Source organism: Xiphophorus hellerii, chromosome 15 (genome assembly GCF_003331165.1).
Source record: "Xiphophorus hellerii strain 12219 chromosome 15, Xiphophorus_hellerii-4.1, whole genome shotgun sequence".
Classification (NCBI taxonomy): Eukaryota; Metazoa; Chordata; class Actinopteri; order Cyprinodontiformes; family Poeciliidae; genus Xiphophorus; species Xiphophorus hellerii.
In genome coordinates, this window is record NC_045686.1 from 6,157,543 (window position 1) to 6,178,073 (window position 20,531).

At 48.6% G+C, this 20,531-nt stretch overlaps 1 protein-coding gene across 2 annotated transcripts; it reads right to left on the bottom strand.

Moving 5' to 3' along the window:
- Window positions 1-227: 227 nt before the first annotated feature.
- On the bottom strand, window positions 228-20,279 carry impg1a (interphotoreceptor matrix proteoglycan 1a). 2 transcript variants are annotated; one of them, XR_004342122.1, is made up of 17 exons: window positions 18,741-20,279; window positions 16,594-16,800; window positions 14,765-14,931; window positions 14,118-14,155; window positions 13,912-13,955; window positions 13,535-13,653; window positions 12,673-12,822; window positions 11,743-11,801; window positions 11,341-11,361; window positions 6,966-7,147; window positions 6,766-6,818; window positions 4,220-6,617; window positions 3,477-4,024; window positions 2,700-2,910; window positions 1,959-2,166; window positions 1,298-1,390; window positions 228-1,194 (listed from the first exon to the last, which is right to left on the bottom strand). XR_004342122.1 is itself a non-coding variant. In XM_032584806.1 (17 exons), the coding sequence occupies exons 1-16, from the start codon at window positions 18,802-18,804 to the stop codon at window positions 1,351-1,353; spliced, it is 4,509 nt and encodes a 1,502-aa protein (XP_032440697.1). In that variant the 5' UTR covers window positions 18,805-20,279; the 3' UTR covers window positions 228-1,194; window positions 1,310-1,350. The 2 variants fall into 2 exon arrangements, 1 of the variants encoding a protein (XP_032440697.1); XM_032584806.1 differs by having other exon boundaries at window positions 1,310-1,390.
- Between the last annotated feature and the right edge of the window lie 252 nt (window positions 20,280-20,531).

Consider the following 20,531-nt stretch of genomic DNA (forward strand, 5'->3'; position numbering starts at 1 on the left):
CTCTGGACCAGAACCATCTTAGTAAAGCAGAACATCATCAAAGTTTAGTTCAGTTCAAAAACAGGTTTCATTCTGAAGGTTATGATGGTTAGTGTATTACATCAGAACAATAGCAGAGGTTCTGTTCAGGTTCTGGTCTCCAGTCCTACATAAGCTGAAATGTTGAATAAGAAAAGAGGAAAAGAAACTGGGATGGAGGCTGACGCGAAAGCAGGAGTCGATAAAGGTTCTGGAGACCCAACTTTTATTTTGGTAGTCCACTTCCTGCTGTCGGTGAGTGAATTAGCATACTAGCAGCTAGCTTCAATCTAAATATTTAGCTTCAGTTTAAATATTTTGCTAGCTCAACTCAGACCAACTATTTGTCTTTTGAGCTAAATATTTAGCTTGAATCTGGTATTTATGAATTAATGAATAACAGTGAAAAGTGAACCTTTGTTTATTTTGTCTGACAGGCTAAATAACCCAAATCGTTGCTGCTAGCTTCTACCAGCAGCTCAAACAGGAAGTCATTGACTGGGTGGAATCAGTCCAGTTTGTTCCCTAGACGGCGACTGCAGCGCCACCATCTGGTCATCACAGGACGCAGCCCCTGTTGCGTTTATCAGATCCAACTAAATAGTACAGTGACCTTTAACCTCCCAGGTAATATTCACGCTGAACTTCCTGTGTAGATCTTTGGGTCCAGTGCCTTGGTGCATCAGCAGCCTGACCTTTGACCTCTTTATCAACATAAATACTCTGTTACAGGGTAACACAGTATTCGGATGTAACCCTGAATAGGGTTCCTAGAGGGTGATGGGCTGAGTCCCGGGTCGTCTCCGGGGTGATGGCTGTCCGGGGTCGTGTCCAAGGGAGTTAAAGGTCGGTTCTCCAGGAAGCGGGATGTGGAAGAGGAAGTTGTTCTCAAACTTTGAAGGTCCACGTATCGGGACAGAACACTGTCTGGTCTTCATCTGGGTCGCCAGCAGAACTCGGATCCCAAACGCAGCAGAACCGGGTCAGAACGGCTGAAAACAAGACAGTCGAGGTTCTGCAATGGCCTAGTCAAAGTCCGGGTCTAAACCCAGCGGTGATGGACCTTCAGTTGAAGTTGACCAGCTGCAGACCCGATGTCCCAATACATCAGACGGGCTCGTCGGTTCTGACCCGATTCAGTCGGGTCGATGCTGATCCTCTGAAGCTCTGGCGAGTCTGCAGGAACAGAAAGACCCGGTTAGAGGAAAAACAGCTGGTTCTGGTTCTACCACTGGGGGGCGCCAAGGAGGCCGCAGCTCCCTCATCAGAACCAACCCACCAGAACCAGTACCTATTCACGTTCTCTGGTCCCGTCTGATCCAACACGTCTTCCTATCTGGTCGGGCCGGACCGCTGAGATCTGCCTCTAGGTCTGAAAGAGAGGAACCAGCAACCAGGTGAATTAACCTTCATGCGTGTAAAATATGTTTCTATGGCAACCATCTCAGACATTAAGGTAAAAACAAGAACACAGAAACTGACTAAATGTAGCAGTCTAGTTAAAGTCCTGTTGCTATGGTAACAATTCTAAATCTGCTTCGGGACTCGGTGGCGTTCCTGCAGCGCAGCATCAGAACCTGAATGGTCCAATCTCCACCAGAACCACCAGCTGGTCTCCACCCAACTGATCGAGCTGGAGAGGTTCTGCTGGGTTCTCTTTGGTTCTGCTGGTCCTATTGGACTCTGTTGGGTTGTGTCTGGTTCTGTTGGTCCTGTTGGTTCTGACCCAGACGGACAGAAAGTGGGCCTGGTTCCTGGTGTCTGACTGGTTCGTCTTGTTGCTGAGAACAACGACCCGAAGACAGACCAAGGTCAACTAGTTACTGGCATCATGACCTTTGACCTGATGACCAATACCTGAGAAAAACACCAAACTCTGACATAACAGAAGAGCCGGCTGTGGTTCGGCCCAGTTTAGGTGAATCGGACCTCTCTGGTACCTGCATTCGGCTCCTCGGCCTGGAACCACGTGACAATCCCTGTCTGGGCAGAACTCGGGCTGCAGCTCGCAGATGCTCCGACAGGACCGGTTCTGTTGGGCCAGGAAGCCCGGTTCGCAGAGGCACCGGGCCTCCTGGGTCCGGCGGTCGACCACGCAGCGGGACGAGGCTCCGCAGGCCAGGAACCGGCACGGATCGGCCCGATCAGCTGCAGACAGAGGGACAGAACAAAACAGTCAGATTCTAGCCAGACAGAATACCAGCCAGCCGGTTCTGGTTCTGAGAGTCGGGTTCTGCTGACCAGGAACAAAAAATCGCTTTAAATCTGGCTTTTATCTGAACGGGAAGGTCCAAATGTTTGGCTTCCCGACGCAGAACTTAGAATTCCAAATCCAAACCTTGTGGGTTCTGACCCAATCGCTGGTCCAAACCAAAACGGGTCAAGCTTTCCAAATACGTTGTCAGTGCACCAGAACCATCAGAACCGAGAAGCTGGGCTTCCTGAGCTCCTCAGCAGAACCTCAGGCTGAAGTTCCAGGTCTGGTCCGGTTCCAGGTCAGAAAGCTGGTTCCGCTGGGTTTCCGTGGAAACACTGATGGACCCAGAATAAAGTCCAGTTTTTTAGCTAAGTCAGGTAAAGTTCTACTGAGCGGTTCTGTCAGTCGACAGGGTTCAGGTAGGTAAGCCCTGGTTCAGTCCCCCGTCCCAGAATGGAACGACCCCTGACCTCTGACCCCTCACCTGGCTCCACGTCCAGCGAGCTGCGGTCGATCTGCAGCCTCCTGGCGGCGGAGCAGAAGCGCTCCAGCAGGCAGCGGACGGCCTCAGTGACGTTGTAGGGCACGGAGCGGGAGAAGCGCATCTTGCTGTTGACGACCACGCTGCCCTTCCTGAAGTTCAGGATCTCCAGGTTCCTGAAACCCGTCAGGTTGGCCTGCAGGTACGGCAGCAGCTGCAGCGGCAAGCGCAGCCGTAGGTTAGAGACGTGGAAGGAAAGCAGGAGCAGCTAATAACCAGCTAGCAGCAGCTAGTGAGGCGCCACAGGTTACTGGGCAGAGAAGTGATTCAGTTTCTGGGATGTTTTCTGCTGCATTAATCTACCATCGGCTTCACAGAGAGCCTGAATGTGAGGCACCTCAGTAATTAGTTCATATTTATTCATATATGGGACTTGACCATGACTGCACATGCTGTAGAAATCTAATCAAGAAAAAGGTTTTAATGAGATGCCCTGATCAGAAACTTCTGGACCGCATTAAAGACCTGGATGGAGTTTTTTGGATGGATTCACTTCGGGAACATTTCTCCAGCTCTCCTGCTTTTAAACATGACTAAATGTTTTAGGAGCAGGAAGCTTCTCCAGCATTTTCACTAACAGGGGAAAGCCTTGGGAGAGACCACAGCCTTCATGTTACCTGTTGAAAGTTTCACCCTCTCTCTCCACCCTGAGGTCTGGAAACATCTCACAATTTCTCCATTTTTCCAGTCGGACCTTTAGGTTTCTGTGGCTCCACTCACCACGTCTAGAAGAGTGTTCTCCAGGGCTCTGTACTCTGCTGAGGTGTTGTTGAAAAGGTCTTCAGAGAAGTCCATGTTGGTGAGGCGCAGGCTGAAGAACACCACCAGCTCCTGCCTGTTGCTGGCAGTGGTCATGGTGGGCGTGGTCAAGTATCTTAGCGGAGTGGCATCTTCCTCTGCTGCAGAGGTCAGATCACTGCCAGGGTCCACTGACTCCTTACTGGGAGTGTTGCTCTGGTCCACTTCCTCAGAAAACTCCTCCCCACCTGGAGAGGCGGTGAGGCTTTCAGGGTCTGCCGTTTCCACCTGGGGAACAACAGGTGGTTCTGGTTCAGTTCTGTCCTCTGTTAACTCAAAGGGCCCAGAGTCCTCAGTCGGGTCAGGTGTCGGTACTTGAACCAGGTCGACAGCAAATGGAGGTGCAGGGAGGGCTTCTGAGACTGGGCTATGAGTTACAAACATTTCTTCTTCGTCTTGTGTCTTTGATGAAGAGTTATCGGTCACTCCAGTATCCTCTGACTGAACCTCTGGCTTTGCAGCTGTTGCAGCTAGAAAATGGTAAAAATAACAGAATGAGTCTGGAACAAACTACCAAAACTGTTTAAATTCTACTAAAAGTACCTTCTGTAACACCTAGACCCTCCAACATCTGCTCAAGGTAGTTAATGACAGGAAATCAACTTTCCTAAAGGAGCTCATGTTGAATCTTAAAGCTTGATAACCTAAACAATAGTTGATGTTACCTGAGACAGATGTTGCTGCTTCAGTGGGTAGATCAGTCTGGACAGGTCCTGGTGTTCTGAAGGCACTGGCTTCTCTCTCCACCTCTATGTTGGTTCTATCAACGTCCTCCTTGGAGTCAACGTCCTCCTTGGAGTCAACGTCCTCTGTGATTGGGTATATGCGGTTAGGTGCTTTCTCCTCAGGTGGATGGAGGAGTCCTGGTATGATGGGTAGATTATCTTCCACTGATGGGTTCAGTTCATCAGAACCGTCCAGTAGATCTTCCCCCACTACCTGAACACTATCCTCTCTGTAGTGAAGTTCTTCCATGCTTTCCAAAGTCTGGAGGATTTTGATTGACTCAATAGCTGGTTCTGCAGAATCTCTCTTTGGTTCTGGCTCTATGACCTCCTCTTCTGGTTCTGGACCTTTAGGTAAGTCTGGTAAAACATCCAATTGGTCTTTGTCTGGTTCTGAAACTGTCTCCAGTCCTGGACTTTTTGATTCATCTGTGGCTTCAGTCTTCTCTTCTGGTTGTGAAGAAGGTTCTGGCTGTGCAATGTCCACCGGCCTCTCATCAAGGGAGGCAACTACAACCTTTTCATCCTCAAAATCTGCATTAGGAATTTCAGTGACATCTTCTGTTTGAAGCTTCACCACATGGCCTGATTCCTCTCTAACTTCTTCTCTATCCAACTCAGGAACTGCTTCCTCTGGTTCCGTAACCTTGGGAGCCTTTTGTTCTGTAACTTTGAACACGGTTTCCTCAGTATCTTCAGGGACCACGTCCTGTATAACTTTAGTAACACTTTCTTCTGAGTGTTCAGGAACCTTATCCTCTATATGTTTGGGAATTCCCTCTTCCTCATTGACCTTGGGAACGGTTTCTTTGGTGTCTTCAGCAACTCTGTCCTCCATAAATATGGGAACCCTTTCCTCTGTTACATCAGGACCCTTTTCTTCAGGAACTTCAGGTAATGTTTCTTTCAAAACTTCATGACCTGGTCTCTCTAAAACGTTTTCATCTTTGGCGCCAACAAGCACCACCTCTTCCTCTTTTTCTGAGACCTCCAAAAGATTTTCCTCTAGTTGAGGAATTGAAAGTGACACCTCAATGACTTTTTCTCTCTGCTCTTCTTTTAGTTCTGTAAGTTCAACTATTCCTTTTTCTGGTTGCAAAATGTTGACATTGTCTTCTACACCTTGCTCTGTGAAAACCTCAGGTTTGGTATCTTCAGAGTCCGTCTCTGGAAGCGGTTCTTCTGGTTCAACTGATTTAAATGTTTCAAGGTCTTTCTCTGTAACATGAACCACAATTTCTGACTCTGGCTCTGTAACTTCGTCCTGACTTTTGACAACCGACTGTTTCTTTGTCTCCGATGCTTTAGTTGAATCTTTTTCTTGCATTGAAACATCCACTACTTCTTTGTCCATTGGTAAAACTTGTTCAACTTCTTGGTGTGGCTCTGAAACTTCAGGTGCTTCTGTCTCTGTAGTGTCCGGATTTGAAACTTCAACTACTTCCGTGATAGACTCTAATGGCTTTTCTTCTTTATCTGGCACTGAGACTTCAAATGTTGCTTCACCTGACTCTGACATTTCATCTCCAACTTCACCTGGTTCTGAGGCTTCTACTTTCTCAAGGTTTGGCCTTAAAACCTCCAGAATGACTGGATCTTCCTCTGGCTCTAGCAGTTCTGCTTCAGTTTGCAAACTTCTAACATCCTGTGATTCTTGGTCCAGAACGTCACTTGGTTCAGGTTTTGAAAAACCTAAATCTACATTTTCTTCATCTGGAAGAGCGTTGATGTCTTCTTCGTCTTTAGGGATCAATGCTGGCTCTGTGGGTGGCTGGTCTGTGAGGTCTGCAGGTTTGAAACTTGGAGTTGTGATTTCATACAGCTCCTTATTGCCAACGGCTGCAGTGAATAAAATCTGAGCTGTTGGTTTAAACGCAGGACTTTCTCCCTCCTTTTCAACAGGTCTGAGGTCTTCCTCTGATATCAGGTTAGGAGACGAAGTGATAAATGGATCGTCCGCCTCCCCCTGAAGAGGCAGCGTCGGGGTTGGGATATAGACGCGCACAAGTTCCCCCGTTTCATCCTGATTAATGGTTTCAATCTCATGTGTGATGATGAGCAACTCCTTTTCCTGTTGTTCCTGGCTCAACAGCTCAGGTTCAATCATGTAAATTTCTTCTGAATCATCAATAATGTCCTCTAGAGCCGGGGGATCATCACTGATCAGCGTCATCCCATCAGTCACCGTGATCATCTCGCCATGTGAGACAGCGGTGGAGTCCAGCAGGGTCACAAGATCGTTTTCCTTCTCCTTTGGGGTGAGAGGAGGAAGAAGTTTATTCACCTCTGGCTCAGGGGTGAAGACTTTAAACTCATTGTGGGAATCAGGTTCACTGGGCTGTGAACACACAGATGCACCATTATGATGATTTTAGTGTCATTTGGTTATTTATTCCAAAATCTTATTCTAGTCTCTCAAGTATGCCATTCTTGTGACACAGCAATTAAACTGTTAATGTCAGATGAGCTGCAGCTGAAGCTCTTACCTCATCCATCTCTTCAGTTGCAGCTGATGTTGGTGTTGGCAGGGTGATCACTTCTGGAAAACAAATGTTCATCAATGCAGGAGCTGAAACTGCTGAAGGTTCAAGGTCTTCTTTAAACATAAATTCATTAACTCAAAGAGCTGGAGGTTCAATTCAGAGCCTGTGAGCTGAAGACTCAGCGGTCTGCGTCAGAGCAGTACCTGGTTGGAAGTTCAGGGAGTCCAGGTCGACTGGCAGAGAAGCTTTCTCCTGTAAAGCCTTGACCAACATATCTTTGAGTCCAGAGTCAGCAGAGGCCTCTGGCTCTCTGGTCGTCTCTGAGGTTGCATGATGGATGTTGTTCTCAAAGACCACAGAGTAGTGGACCGAGATTCCTTCAACCCTGAAATACAAAACAACTCTCAGATCTGGAGGTACAAGTCCTCCCTGGTCCAACATCGTAGTACTTTACTGATTTTATCTCAAATGTTTCTTCTTCTATAAAGTACAGATGGATAAATCTGTGCTTTTTATACTGTAAACCAGGGATCTGCAACCGTTAGACGTGCTCCTGGTCCAACACACCTGAACCAAATAACTGGATCGTCTTCTCGGGTCAGTGTGGTTCTCCTGCTGATGTCTTGATCATTGGACTCGGGTGTGTTGAAGCACAGACACGTCTAAAGTTTGCAGAAGACTCCCGGCCTGGAGTTAAAGACCTGTGATGTAAACATCCTCAGACTCTCCCAAAGCAGCTGACTGCTAGTAACACTCTGTGTCGCCAAGGACAATGTTTCTGATTAGAAAGGCGTCCTTTGAGGAGCTGCTGTTTGCTCTGCAGAGCTCTTATATGAACTAAAAATGTTCTGTATTCAGGCTCAGTGTCATCTGCTGCTGTGAATCACCAGCTGACATCTAAGGCTGTTTTCACACCTGATAGTCCAGTAGACTCGGTTGGATTGGGGACCAAAATTGCAACATTTGTTACATTTCCAGCTGCTGTAGTTTGTATTCACACTGCACTGAGTCAAACAATCCAAACTAACTGAAAACCTGTTCCCCCAGTCGCCTGTGGGGGCGCTGCACCAAGAACTACTGAAGGAATCGACACAAAACCTCTGAAGAAGAGCAGCAAGTCCTCTACCATTGTCCCCCTGCCGATAAGAACCAACATCAACACCCTGAACGACTACCGTCCAGTGGCACTCACACCGATCATCATGAAGTGCTTCGAGAGACTGGTGCGGAGTCACATCCTCGCTGGCCTGCCTGCTGAGCTGGACCCTCTCCAACTTGCCTACAAAGCAAAGAGGTCCACAGAGGACGCTGTATCCATAGCACTTCATGCTGCCCTGACCCACTTAGAGAAGCAGGGGAGCTACGTCAGAATGCTATTCATGGACTTCAGCTCAGCATTTAATACTATACTTCCCCAACGTCTGGTGTCCAAGCTAGCAAACATTGGGCTCCCATCAGCCACCTGCAGTTGGATCCTGGACTTCCTAACAGGTCGCTCCCAGAGGGTCAGACTGGGCCCCCACACCTCCACTGCTCTGAGCCTGAACACCGGATCGCCACAGGGTTGCGTGCTCAGCCCACTTCTCTACACCCTCTACACTCATGACTGTGTCTCCAACCACCTCAGCAACAAGATCATAAAGTTTGCAGATGACACGACTGTTGTTGGTCTCATCTCAGGTGGGAAGGGGGAGCTGGAATACAGGGATGAGGTGAAGCGGCTGTCAGAGTGGTGCAAAGTCAATAACCTGCTCCTCAACACCTCCAAAACAAAGGAGCTGGTGATCGACTTCAGGAAGAACAAAACTGACATCCAGCCTCTCACCATCAGTGGGACCTGTGTGGAGAGGGTCCCAGTGTTCAGGTTTCTGGGCATGGAGTTGGAGGACAAGCTAACCTGAAGCACCAACACCAAGGAGCTGTTGAAGAAGGCACAGCAGAGACTGTACTTTCTGAAAATACTCAAGAAGAACCGACCCCCCTCAGACCTGCTGCAGGCCTTCTATCACTGCTCCATAGAGAGTGTGCTCACGTACAGTCTGTGTGTCTGGTACGGCAGCAGCACATCCGCGGACAAGAAGGCGCTCCAGAGGGTTGTTAGGGCAGCAGAGAGAACCATAGGCTGCCCCCTCCCCACTATGGAACAGATTTACACTTCCAGGCTCCACAAGAAAGTTTTGGACATTTTAAATGACTCTTCACACCCTGGCCATGGTCTCTTCCAGCTGCTGCCATCAGGCAAGAGATACAGAGCAATAAAAACCAGGACAAATCGCCTAAAAAACAGCTTTTTACCCGATGGCAATCATGGCACTAAATTCAAAGGCATAAGAACTTCTGCTCTTGACACCACTTTGTTATAAATGTAAATTCTGTTGCGACACCTCCAGGCGCTGCAACCATCTTCTGATGTCTATTTATTTCTCATTTTGTACTATTTATTTCTTTATCTTTGTATATTATGTATATACACATAACCTGCATCTTAACTCGAGTCGAGCAAATCTCAATCTCGTTGTAATCTGTTGATGACAATGACAAATAAATCTTATCTTATCTAACTTTCTTCTTCACACAAAGGAAACAAAAACGGAGCAGTATCAGATTTTAGCGGTTGTAGGATTTCTTCATTGATCTCCATTACTAGTCTGGACATCGCCTGTTAGCCGCTAACGCTAGCGGCCTGTTAGCCGCTAAAGCTAGCGACGCTCCTGTCCACTAAACCAGGCTGTTCCAACGCGGGATGAGCAGGAATCACAAAATGATTTCTATAAACATGGCTTAAATTACTAATTATTACTAATTATTAAAAGACGTTGCTGATGTTTGTAAGTTTTCTCTTTTAATATAAATCTATAAACAGTTTTTTTCTGTCAAGATGCAAGAGAAGACTAGGCAAATTGCTCATTTATATTGGTGAATAATTTAATATTATTATATTATGCTGCTCCGGTCGGACAACAACTTCATATGTAAGCTAAGCTCCACCGTTAGCATCCATGTTTACTTCCGCAAACACTGAGCACTTCTTTTTATGGCGGTTGGAAGAAGACTGACAACGCTCATGTTATTGCGCCCTCTACTGCGCATGCGGGACACTTTCAGCTCGTTGGCCCATTCACACTGCAGAATACGTTCAGGTCACATTTATTTGGAAGTGTGAACGGCCACGGCAAAAAAAAAAAAAAAAATCCAGTTTGACAAAAAATGGGAATTGTGTCACTTCATGCTGCAGTGTGAACGCAAGCTTACAGTCTGATAAAAACGGACTAGACTGGGTGTGAAGACACCCTAAGACGGGCTCTTCCTCTAGCCATGATGCAGCTCACCTGCAGGTTAGTGTCTGAGCAGATACTAACCTGCATTAAAAGGTAAGGTCATATTTTCCTTCAGCTGAAACTGGAAATGTGTTTCAGAGACGCATCATGCTTTCATATTCTTATCTTTTTCCTTTTCATCCTCAAATTTTGCCTGATTCATAGATTTTAGGTTTTCTGAAGATCTGTCTAGATTTTTAATGGTTTCTCTCCCAGATTGAGTCTAGAGCCAGATCATCTTCACTGCTGTGTTTTTGCTGAGGACTGAGCTTCTCTCTCTAAGGGAGAGCCGAACACCCTGAAGGGAAAATCATTTCGGTCGCCTGTCTCCACAATGTCATTCGGTTGTGAACCAAAGCTCATGACCGTAGATTGACTGGTAAATCGAGAGCTTTGCCTTTTGACTTGGTTTTGTCTTCACCATGACAGACCAGTACAGCGCCCGCTTCACTGCAGATGCTACAACAGTCAGCCTATTGATCTCCTGCTCTATTTTTCCCTCCTTCATGAACCCAGAGATACTTAAACTCCTCCACTTGGGACAGAACCTTTTACCCAACATGGAGAAGGCACTCTACCCTTTTCTAGCTAAAGACCCTCAGATTTGGAGGCACTGATTCTCATCGCAGCCGCTTCACACTCGGCTGCAAACCACTTCAGTGAAAACTGTAGATCACGACCTGATGAAGCCAATAGGACCGCATCATGCGCAAAAAGCAGAGATGTGATCCTAAGGCCACCAAAGTGGATCCCCTCAACACCTTGGCTGGTCTAGAAACTTTGATCTAACATCCCGTATCAAAGGGCCCAGTACCCCATACCCCACAGGGCTCTCCAAGGGACACGGTCCAATGCCTTCTCCAAGTCCACAAAACACATGTAGACTGGTTGGGCGTACTGCCAGAACTTTGCTGAGGGTCCAGAAGGTTCTGGTTGTGGACCCCTGGACCAGCTCTACATCTAGGAACAGAAACAATGTGAGCGAGTCCATGGCTAATGAGCTGTCCAGGGCCTAACACACACACACACACACACACACACCAGTATCAGTAGTAGATGATGGATCTTAGCAAGGCTTTGTTTAGAGAGTTTGTCTCTGGTCGCCATGGAGACCGAGAGCAGACGTTTGTGTCTCCTTGACTTAAATATTTAGACTGACCCCACCTGATGCCCCTGGTAGGTCAGGTGGGGTTCCAGTGTTCCCCAGTTTGGACCGGACCAGGTGGAATGGATTTACCAGAACAGGAACCAGTTTACATACCTGCCAGGTTCCAGCAGCTCACTGGCAGGAGAAGAAGAAGAAGAAGAAGAAGAAGAGCGTTAGAGGAAGAGGAGTGTCCTTACCCTTCATCAGACACTCTACAGAAAGATGTAAAGCCTGGAGACCAGACGACCCAGACCAGAACCAGGCTGGAGTTCTTACTGGGTCGTACCAGAAACAGGGTGCTGACCAAACCGTACTGTGTTTTGTTTCTGATAGTCTCCATGGCAATGCCTTTGAACCCCAACATCACATACTGCTAGCAGGTCAGGAATAAATGATTTAGGCCCAACTGGCTGGCAGGAGGAGGTTCTGGCTGGTTCTGGTCTGAAATTATTCTGTTGAGTTGCTGCTTAGTGGGTTTTGAACCAGCAACTCTTTCCTCAGAGGCTGCAGGCGTACCGGATCCCCAGAACGCTGACGGCCTTGAAGCCCGGCAGTCGGTCGAAGACGAGCCGCATCTGCAGAGAGAAGAGTTGCAGTGAGTCTGATCGCCCTGCAGTGAGTCGGGTCGCCCTGCAGCGAGTCGGGTCGCCGTGCAGCGCCGCCTTCGTCACAGCGAGAGCAGCATGAATGCTAACGTCCTGCTAAGCACCTCGGCGTTCTTATGACATAATCTGTCCTGCGGCGCATGGCGTGCTGCTCCTGCTGCTTCCAGCGCCTCTCATTGAGGAGGGAAGGACAATACGTGCAGGAGTAAAGCGACAGTAATGGCCCTGACCTTTGACCCCTGCAGAGTAAGCTCCTTTCCTGAGCCGACAGCCGCTTTTAGATTCACGGCTAAAATAAAGAAAACAGCTTCACAGCAGATTATCTAAGATGGCGGGTTAAACCAGAGCTAATTCAGTCATAGACTAAAGTATTGGCACCCTGAAAACCCACAGTCACTGAGACACCTGGAAACACCTGGAGAGACCTGGAAACACCTGGAGACAGAAAACAAACCAACAAGAGTCAGATGCAGTCTTAAATGTAGAATCGTATGAACCCTTTAGCTGTCACTGAAACATCTGGAGACACCTGGACAGTGTGTCCACCAGGTGAGGACCAGGACACCCGAGGACAGGTGCAGTCGTCTCACATGCTGTTAATGGAATCGTCTGGTCGCCTCCAGAGGAGGAGCCGCTACATTTTCAGGTTCCATCATTTTGTCAGTTCATTAGTTTATTTCTGTTGGCCCAAAGCGCCGCGCCTGGTTTCCATCGGTCGCTCTCCAGGAAATACTTATTCGTTTTAAGTTGTTTCAGTGACCGTGCTGCTCCTCAGACATTGGTGGGGGTGCCAACACTTTTAAGTGAACGGGTCGACCGGGCGACGCTGCGTGGGACCCACCTGGTCCTGCAGGTGCGTGGCCAGGTCCAGGTACTCCGGTGAGTCCGGCTCGCCCAGCAGCTGCCAGTAGCCCGGGTCCAGCAGGCTGACGCTGAACTGCACCAGGTGGACCTCGGGGCCCTCGGGAACCAGGTTGGGCAGCTCCGGGTCCTGCAAGTCAGACGGACAGCAGAGGATATCACACCCTGCGGTCACTTCCTGTTTTAGATCAGAGCTTCCTGAAGACGAACCTCCAGGAAATTCACCTTCAGCAGAAAACAAGCATCAAACCCAACAGAGAGCAGATCTGGGTGGACAGAACCCGACTGATGAGTTTCAGCCCGGTGGGCCCATTTCTGACCATTTCATGGTCTTCAGATATTTTCTGATGTTTTGTGACGTTCTCAGGTTCTGGATCTGTTCTGATGTTCGGATTCAAACCAGAACCGGAAATGTTCTCATTGTTTTTCTTCATCTCTCCAGAGGAAAGCCACCAGCTGATCCAGAACACAGATTACGTTCCCCTGGTTTTAGTTTGATCAGCTGTTCCAGTTCCGGTTCCGTCTTGTTCCACCTGAAGTTCTGACTCTGTTTCCTGTCTCATGTTTTTTGGTCTTTTTGTGGCTCTAGTGTCCCTTTTTCAAAGTAGGAGAGGGGGAAGACATGCGGTAACCGTCGTCGGGTCTGGGAGTCGAACCCGTGACGGTCGCGTCGAGGCCACGTTGCCTCTGAATGTGGGTCGCGCTAACCCCTCCGCCAACACGCCACGTCCCTGTCTCTCATGTTTAAGACGCATTTCAGTTTGTTCTCAAAGCAGCAGCAGCTGGGACCCGGCGGTACCGCCCGGACGGGTCCGGACGGTACCGCCGGGTCCATTTGGTACCTCTTGGTCAAGTAAAGCCAGTCCGGTGCGGTCCGTGGCCGGAGTGGGCGGGGCAGCAGAGGTGATGATGATGACGGCAGGTGGAGGCGATGAAGATGTGCTGGACGGAGCTTCAGAACCTGCAGACCAGAACCAGAACCGACCCGATCAGGATCAAACTTTATTCTGCTGTAGTTTATCTCCTAATTAGATTTTTAACAGAATCATTTTCATAATTATTTAATTTGTGGAGAAAATCCTGAAGCCAGTTGACCCCAGTGACCTCAGGGGGTCACGACCTCACTCAGCTCCTGTGTTCATCCAATCAAATGATCCGGCTTCATTTTCATTTTTCCCATCATGCAACTGGAGGAAAGTAACTGGGATTGTGTTCCTACCTGGGAGTTCTGGGATCTTCTGCTCTGCTGCCGGAGTCACCGCTCTGGAAAAGAATTCAAAAACATTTCAGGACCAGGGTTCTCAACCTGCAGCTCCGGAACCACATGTGGGCCGTTAGCCTGCAGAAAGCGACCCACATGTGGACAGAAAATCATGAAGACTGGCCGTCCGTCCCCCCGTCCCAGCGGGTGTCTAACTGTCTTACCGTGTCTCTGGTCGTCTCTCTCTGCGGTTCTTCATCCTCTGAAACAGGCAGAACAGAAACCAGTCAGTCGTTCCTATGGAAACCTGCTGTTTGTTGAACCGGTTCATTCATGAACCGGTTCATTCATGAATCGGTTCATTGAACTGAAGCCAGTTTGACCTCCAGCCATGTAGAGACAGAAGCCTGATCCAGACTGCTGTTTATTCAGTCAGACATTTTCTCTGCAGCCGACCTTTGACCTCAGACGCCGCTCAGCCTCAGCAGCCTTTAGTCACTGTCATACACTGCAGGGTCAGAGGTCAGACTGTTTGGTGACGATGTGAACAACCTGAGCTGCAGGTGCAGGAGATGCAAATGTTTAATTAACGTCTGAACAGCAGCAGCATCACGCTGGCTGACCTCTTGACCTCCTGACCTCTCCTGCAGTGGGTTCAGGTGATCAGGTGGCTGGCGGGTTCTCCAGTGGAAGCTGCTTCATGCTGATCATTTCTGTCTGATTTATTTTAAACATTTTCTGCTGAGTTACATCCAGAGACGATCTGCTGTTTTAAGATCTGATTCAGAAAAACTAGAACCAGAAGAAAAGCACCAAGTGTTCCTGAGCGTCCGGATGCTCTGAGTGTGACTGCAGCGGCTGCAGCTTGTACCCTGTGGATCAGGCTGATGTGCTCCTCAGAGCTGCTGAAGTTCCTGGCGATGTCAGAGATGCAGAGCGCCTCCTGCTGGCAGCTGCGGACCCACGCCTGGTATTCCCACGTCCCGGGAATTCTGTCCAGGAAGATCCGGAAAGCTTCCCACACGGCCTCCTGACAAACTGAGTGGAGAACAGAACAACCAATGAGAAGCTTTCCTCAGGTTGGAGTCACCTGGGTTCCTGGGGGTCGCTATGGCAACCAGGTTGTAACAAGGGCCTGAAAAACAAAGTAACCCTTTACTTTGAAGAGTTGATAAAAAATTTCTGTTTTGACATACACAACATTTCCAGAAAGTTTCTTGAGTTGCTGTTATTATTATTATTATTATTATTGTGCTTCACTGTTAAGGAACTGAGAGATTGAGATCAGATTGTTGCTCGGTTCTGATCGTTGCTCGTTGCTAACCCTAACCAGTCATCCAGAATAACTTCCTGTTTGCAGAGATAAATCCCTGGAATAAACTGTAAAAGATCAGCAGCTGCAGCAGCGCATGGAGGATGGTGCTGCAGCAACTGCAGCAGCTGCAGCTGAACCTCCGTCAGTCCCTCAGAATGATACCTCCTCACCTTCAGTCTGACTCAGGTTCAGGTTCAGAAAACTCAGATTTTCACATTAACACAAATTAATTCAACTGAATTTTCCATCAATTTTGGTCAAAGCTCCATATATAAATCTAATTTTACTTCATAATAATAAATTAGCCTGAATTAAACAAGCTGGTTGGTAACAGCCAATTAAAAATCTACCTGAATAAAGATCATGTATTTTGCTGCATATCAGCTCCAGGCTAATATGAATCATTTAATTTAACAAATCAGAGAAATACCAGCAGCAGATTCACCAGTTTATGTTTCACACTTTCCCAGAACCTGAGGAGGAAAAGATTGTGGCTGGTTCTGGTGAGGCGGGTGGTTCTGCTGGGAAAGAACCCGTTTCTGGTTCCAGAACCCGAAAAGCTGCAATCAGCTGCTGGGAGAGCCACAGCGGCTACGTCCGCACCGGGAGACCGCTGCTGAGACAGACCCCACATCCCAGCATTACTGCTAGCCTGGTTAGCTCACCGCTAGGCTGGTTAGCTCATTGCTAGGCTGGTTAGCTCACCGCTAGCCTGGTTAGCTCACTGTGGTTCAAACATGCTCAGTAGCGGCAGCGTTCACTACTTCAGGCTGTAACTGGTAATCTGACAGGTTAGCTGCAGGATAAAAAAAGTGGATCTGAAGTTTCTGATTTAGTATCTGAGGTGAAAAGAGCTAATTGAATCAGTTGTGGAAGAGTTTTGGCACGTCAGACAGGATTCTCACTAATAGAGTTCAGGCTGCAGAGCCGCCGGGGGAGGAATGGCCGGGATGTGATGAGGAGCGGAGGAGGAAGTCGCTGTCTGCAGAACAGCAGGAACCTGATCGGGTGAAACCATCAGGTGGTGAAGCTGCTCTCAGCATCCGGCCTTGGCATCATTATGCTGAGGACAGGGTTAGGTATGATATGATCATGTCAACGTACATCAGGAGTGCCACAAGGCTGTGCATTAGGCCCAGTTCATTAGAACGTCGGCTGATGAAAACAAAACACCACATTACAGGTAAAAAGAAGGGCGAGCACCTTGGAGCCACTCGGCCTCGGGTACTGGTGCTCCCTAAACCCCGCACACTCCAAGGAAAGGGTTAGAGAATGAATGCATGAATCCCTCGCCCACAGAACCAAGCCATTACAGTTTCCTGATTGGTCAGTCGAGGCTTCCTCCCTGTCTGAGTGTCTGAGATCTGGGTAGTTTCATCTTTTACCTCTGAGTTGGTAGTAGGCCTGGTGGCTGGCCAGAACTTCGTCGACGCTCTCCTGGGAGCAGATTCTCACTCCAGGCTGCAGAAACACCGACCGCCGGGATCGGTGCCGGCTCGGCTCCCAGGCTGAAGGTTTGCTGGATGATTTCAGCAGGTCGGCCAGACGCAGCGATCCTCCAGACTCCTCGCTATGTGCCGCCGCGCCACCGCCTGCAGGGGACAGGAAGTGATCCGGTCAGCGTGAGAAACCAGAGACCAACCAGCAGGGTTCCCTACAGAGCAACGAGCTACTCAGCAACAAGCAACTGTCCCAGTGGGTCAACAACCCAGCCTGTGCAGCAACACGTCTCCAGGACAGAGAAACCCAGACAGGAAATGTCTGAATTTGTGCTATAGAAACCAGAGATTTATATTTTTTTGCAGCCGTGACTCAGACTAAGTCTTCTTGTAGTCAGAAGTCCTTTCTCCTCACTGAGATGAAGGTCAAATAGACGGGTCCATTATTACGAAGGAGGTTCTGGTCCGAATTGTTTGGGAAGGGACCATGGAGAGCGTAGCCTCCCCAGAGAAACTTGGTCTTGGAAAGGAGGCGGCGACAGATTGTTGGACCTGGGGATCAGAGGAAGCATCCAGCTAACATCCTGGTTACGCACCGGTGGACCAGATCTTTACCCACTCAGAACCGCCCAGAAGGTCCTGCAGTCCAGTGTGCGTGTGTTCTGTGGATCCGGGAAGGATATACTTGGGATGGTTGGAAGACCATCCAGCGACTCCACACTCCTGACCTGATCTCACAGCAGTTTGGGTCTTCATGGTTTTCAAACTTTGGTCTGGAAGAGGACATTGTCTGGTTTGGAACCTCGGGGTCTGATCTATAGTTTATGCAGAGGAAGCGGTTCTGTTGGCTCCTTCGGGTCGGGACCTTCTGGAGTCAGTGAAGCAGTACGCAGATGAGTGAGAAGCAGCTCGTTCTTGATAAACTCGGGGCAGAAGTTGTTTCCTGGTCATGTTGGAGAACCGTGAAGCTGCTGCAGAGGGAGAGACGTGTGAAGATTTCCTAGGAGAAAGAGAAACCCAGTTCTATCATCCTTCAGTCAAACAACCAAACCTTCTGCTCTTGTGAAGGAAGTGTTGGCCTGAAGTTTGAGCCGGGGTCTTCACCTCACCGGATCGTTGTTCCTCTCCATGCGCTGTGGGAGTCTTTGAGGTTCTGCCAGAAACTTTTGGAGCTCAGGGTTCTCAACCAGAAAAAAGTGAACTGGATCACGATTGAACAAGAGCTGCTTGTTCTCCGTTTGTCGACAGGCTCTTCCCCGCGGGCACAGAGAGGCAGACGGAGCAGGAGACCTGCAGCTTAGGGTTCGATTCATTCGTTCATCTGACATCACGTAGGTCAGGGTGGGGCGACCCTAAGCCCCAACCCTACTAGTTTTGGCTGACAGAAGTTACTTATGACTTTTCACCCCCTGATGGCCGATGTGAGGTACTGTCCTGAATGTGAAACCCCATCATGTCTTGTTCTTATTCTCTCAATGTTTGTCTGAAGAGCAGAACTGCTTGTTCAAGTTAATGAAGGTTCTCCAGTTTTCTCTCTTGTTTCTGCCTTTTCTTCTGCATCAACAGCAGAAAGTTTCTCTTCATCAACTTTTCATCTCAGCAGCAGTGAAGAACACCAATCATGGTAACTCTAAAGGAAAACGAGGCGTGCAGCGTTTCAGTGAGAGTGTGTTATCTGTGTCCAGGAGTGGAGAGCAGTGAGTGAAGTTCTGCATCATTACTGCCTAAAAGGGTTCGGGTCTGACTCCTCATGGCCACTCCAACTAAAAATAACAGCACTGGTTGCTTTTCAAGGGTGCTTGCAGCAAAAGCATCTATTAAACAAGAAGGTTCAGCTTACACAACCAGAGTGGAGCCCATCCCCACCAGCAGGTGAAGACTCACTCTGGAAGAAGAGTCTTTCCTTTCCGCTGCGTCCATCACCTTCCCGACTCACCAGCATTATGCAACCCTAATAGGCTTTGCTTCACATCGTGACCAAGTTTAGGCGTCTTCAGTGAAGCCTTTCTTCTTATCTAACCCTGTAGCCTGTTGATTTGATTTGTGCTGTACCTGATTAATAAACTTTGAGCATCAGATGGAATGAGCTTTACCTCTGATTCCAGCTGCTGGTGACGTGACGGCCAGCAGCAGCAGGAGTCCAGCAGCCTGAAGCATGGTGGCGCCGATGAGCCTCTGAAACGTGACCAGAAACGACGCGGCAATCTCGATCAGAGGAAGTTCATGGGAGCCGTTCGCCGGACGTGGAGGGAGACCAGTCGGAGCGCGGGTGAAGAGCCAGCAGGTGAATCCAGGAGCAGAGCGTCGTTCCGCTCTCAGAGCCGGACGTGTGGCAGGAGTGATGAGGTTAAACGAGTGGCCGGTGGTTCTGGAATAATCAGTTTATCTACTGCTCAGACGTAATCCTGCTTCACCCCGTGGTCCTGCAGGCAGGCGTCATCCTGTTAGTGGCTTTCTGGGAGCAACTGTCACGGCCTCCGCTCCCCCGCTGGGCCGGTACCGGCCTCAGCTCCAGCATGGCTTCCCCAGCAGCCCTTACTGGTCGCACTGGGTTCCTCCTCTGCCGTCAGGCTCAGCAGGAACTAATGAATACTTAAAGCCTCACTTCAATGCACTTTCATGCTTTTGCAACAAATCCAATAAGTCCCAAAGCTGATGCCACTTGAGCTTAAAGTGTCACAGAAGAAGAGCTGCAGACGAATCAAATGTTTGTTTCCAGAGTAAACAGGAATCTGCGTCTGACAGGTAATAAAACCTGACAGAAACATTTTCAATTATTCATCCTGGTCTCTGCCAACGCCAGCAGCAGCTGCTTCACTTCAGGAGGCAACACCAAAACTCTTCCCTCAACAAGGTTTCTGGGTTTTTAGTTCAATTAATTAGAAGTTAATTATTGTTCTGCTTTGCCTCAGTTTTCAATAGAGTCAATAGAAATGTGCAGCTGGATTTGGATTAATGTGAGAAATTACAGAAAACTTTAATTTCCTCAACAAATAGTGATTTTAGGTGAAGCAATGAACCCTGTTCTGTTTGGACCGCCATGTCTCAGCCACCTGGTCCATCAGAACCATCGTTCAGAGACGACCCAGGTCACAGAACCCTGGACTTCACTCAACACAGTTATCATACTGGTCCCACTTCCAGTTTAACGCTGAGGTCTGTTCTCAGTTGGTTCCTTGTCCTGTTTATGTGATGAAGTGGGGAAAGTTGAAAGCTGACTGCAGCTCCGACTTCCTGAAGTTTGTCCATTTCCGAGTTGCTGTGCAGAAGCAGATTAGAAACCAGTTTTAATCTGATGGTTTCCCTGCTGCCAGGAAGCAGCTGCAGCGCTGTAGTAGTAGTGAGATTAGTAGTAGCTGCTGGGATTAGTCTAGTAGCTTTAGAGACGCTACGAGATGCAACAGAGCAAACAGGAGCATTCATCACACAGCCAGGTTTTGTTGGGTCAGGTTCTGGTCCTGCAGAGCTGCAGCCTTCAGGTCTTCACGTTGTTGGCTGAATGAAATCTCCTCAGATGTTTCAGAGCAAAAAGATCTTCTGGGCCTTTTATTAAAGATTTTAGAATCGAGCTCCAGTCGTCATATGGATTCATGAGCGCAACGTTAAGAACCTGGTTGGACTTTCTCTCAGAACCAGACCCAGACAGGAACAACAGGCAGTTAATGGGTTCAGTCTGGAACCTCCGCTGACCTTTGCCACTAAGGTAATCCGTGCAGCCGTCTGTTCAACTCAAACAACAACCAGACCCGTCCCTGGTCTCGTCTGATCCGCCTGTTTATTCCTAAACTCAACTCGGCCCCGCTGAAACATCATTCCAAGAAAATATCCTGCAAGTTTCAAGAAAGTTCTGGAAAAGTGCCCTTTGGTAATGTTTAGAGCAGGAA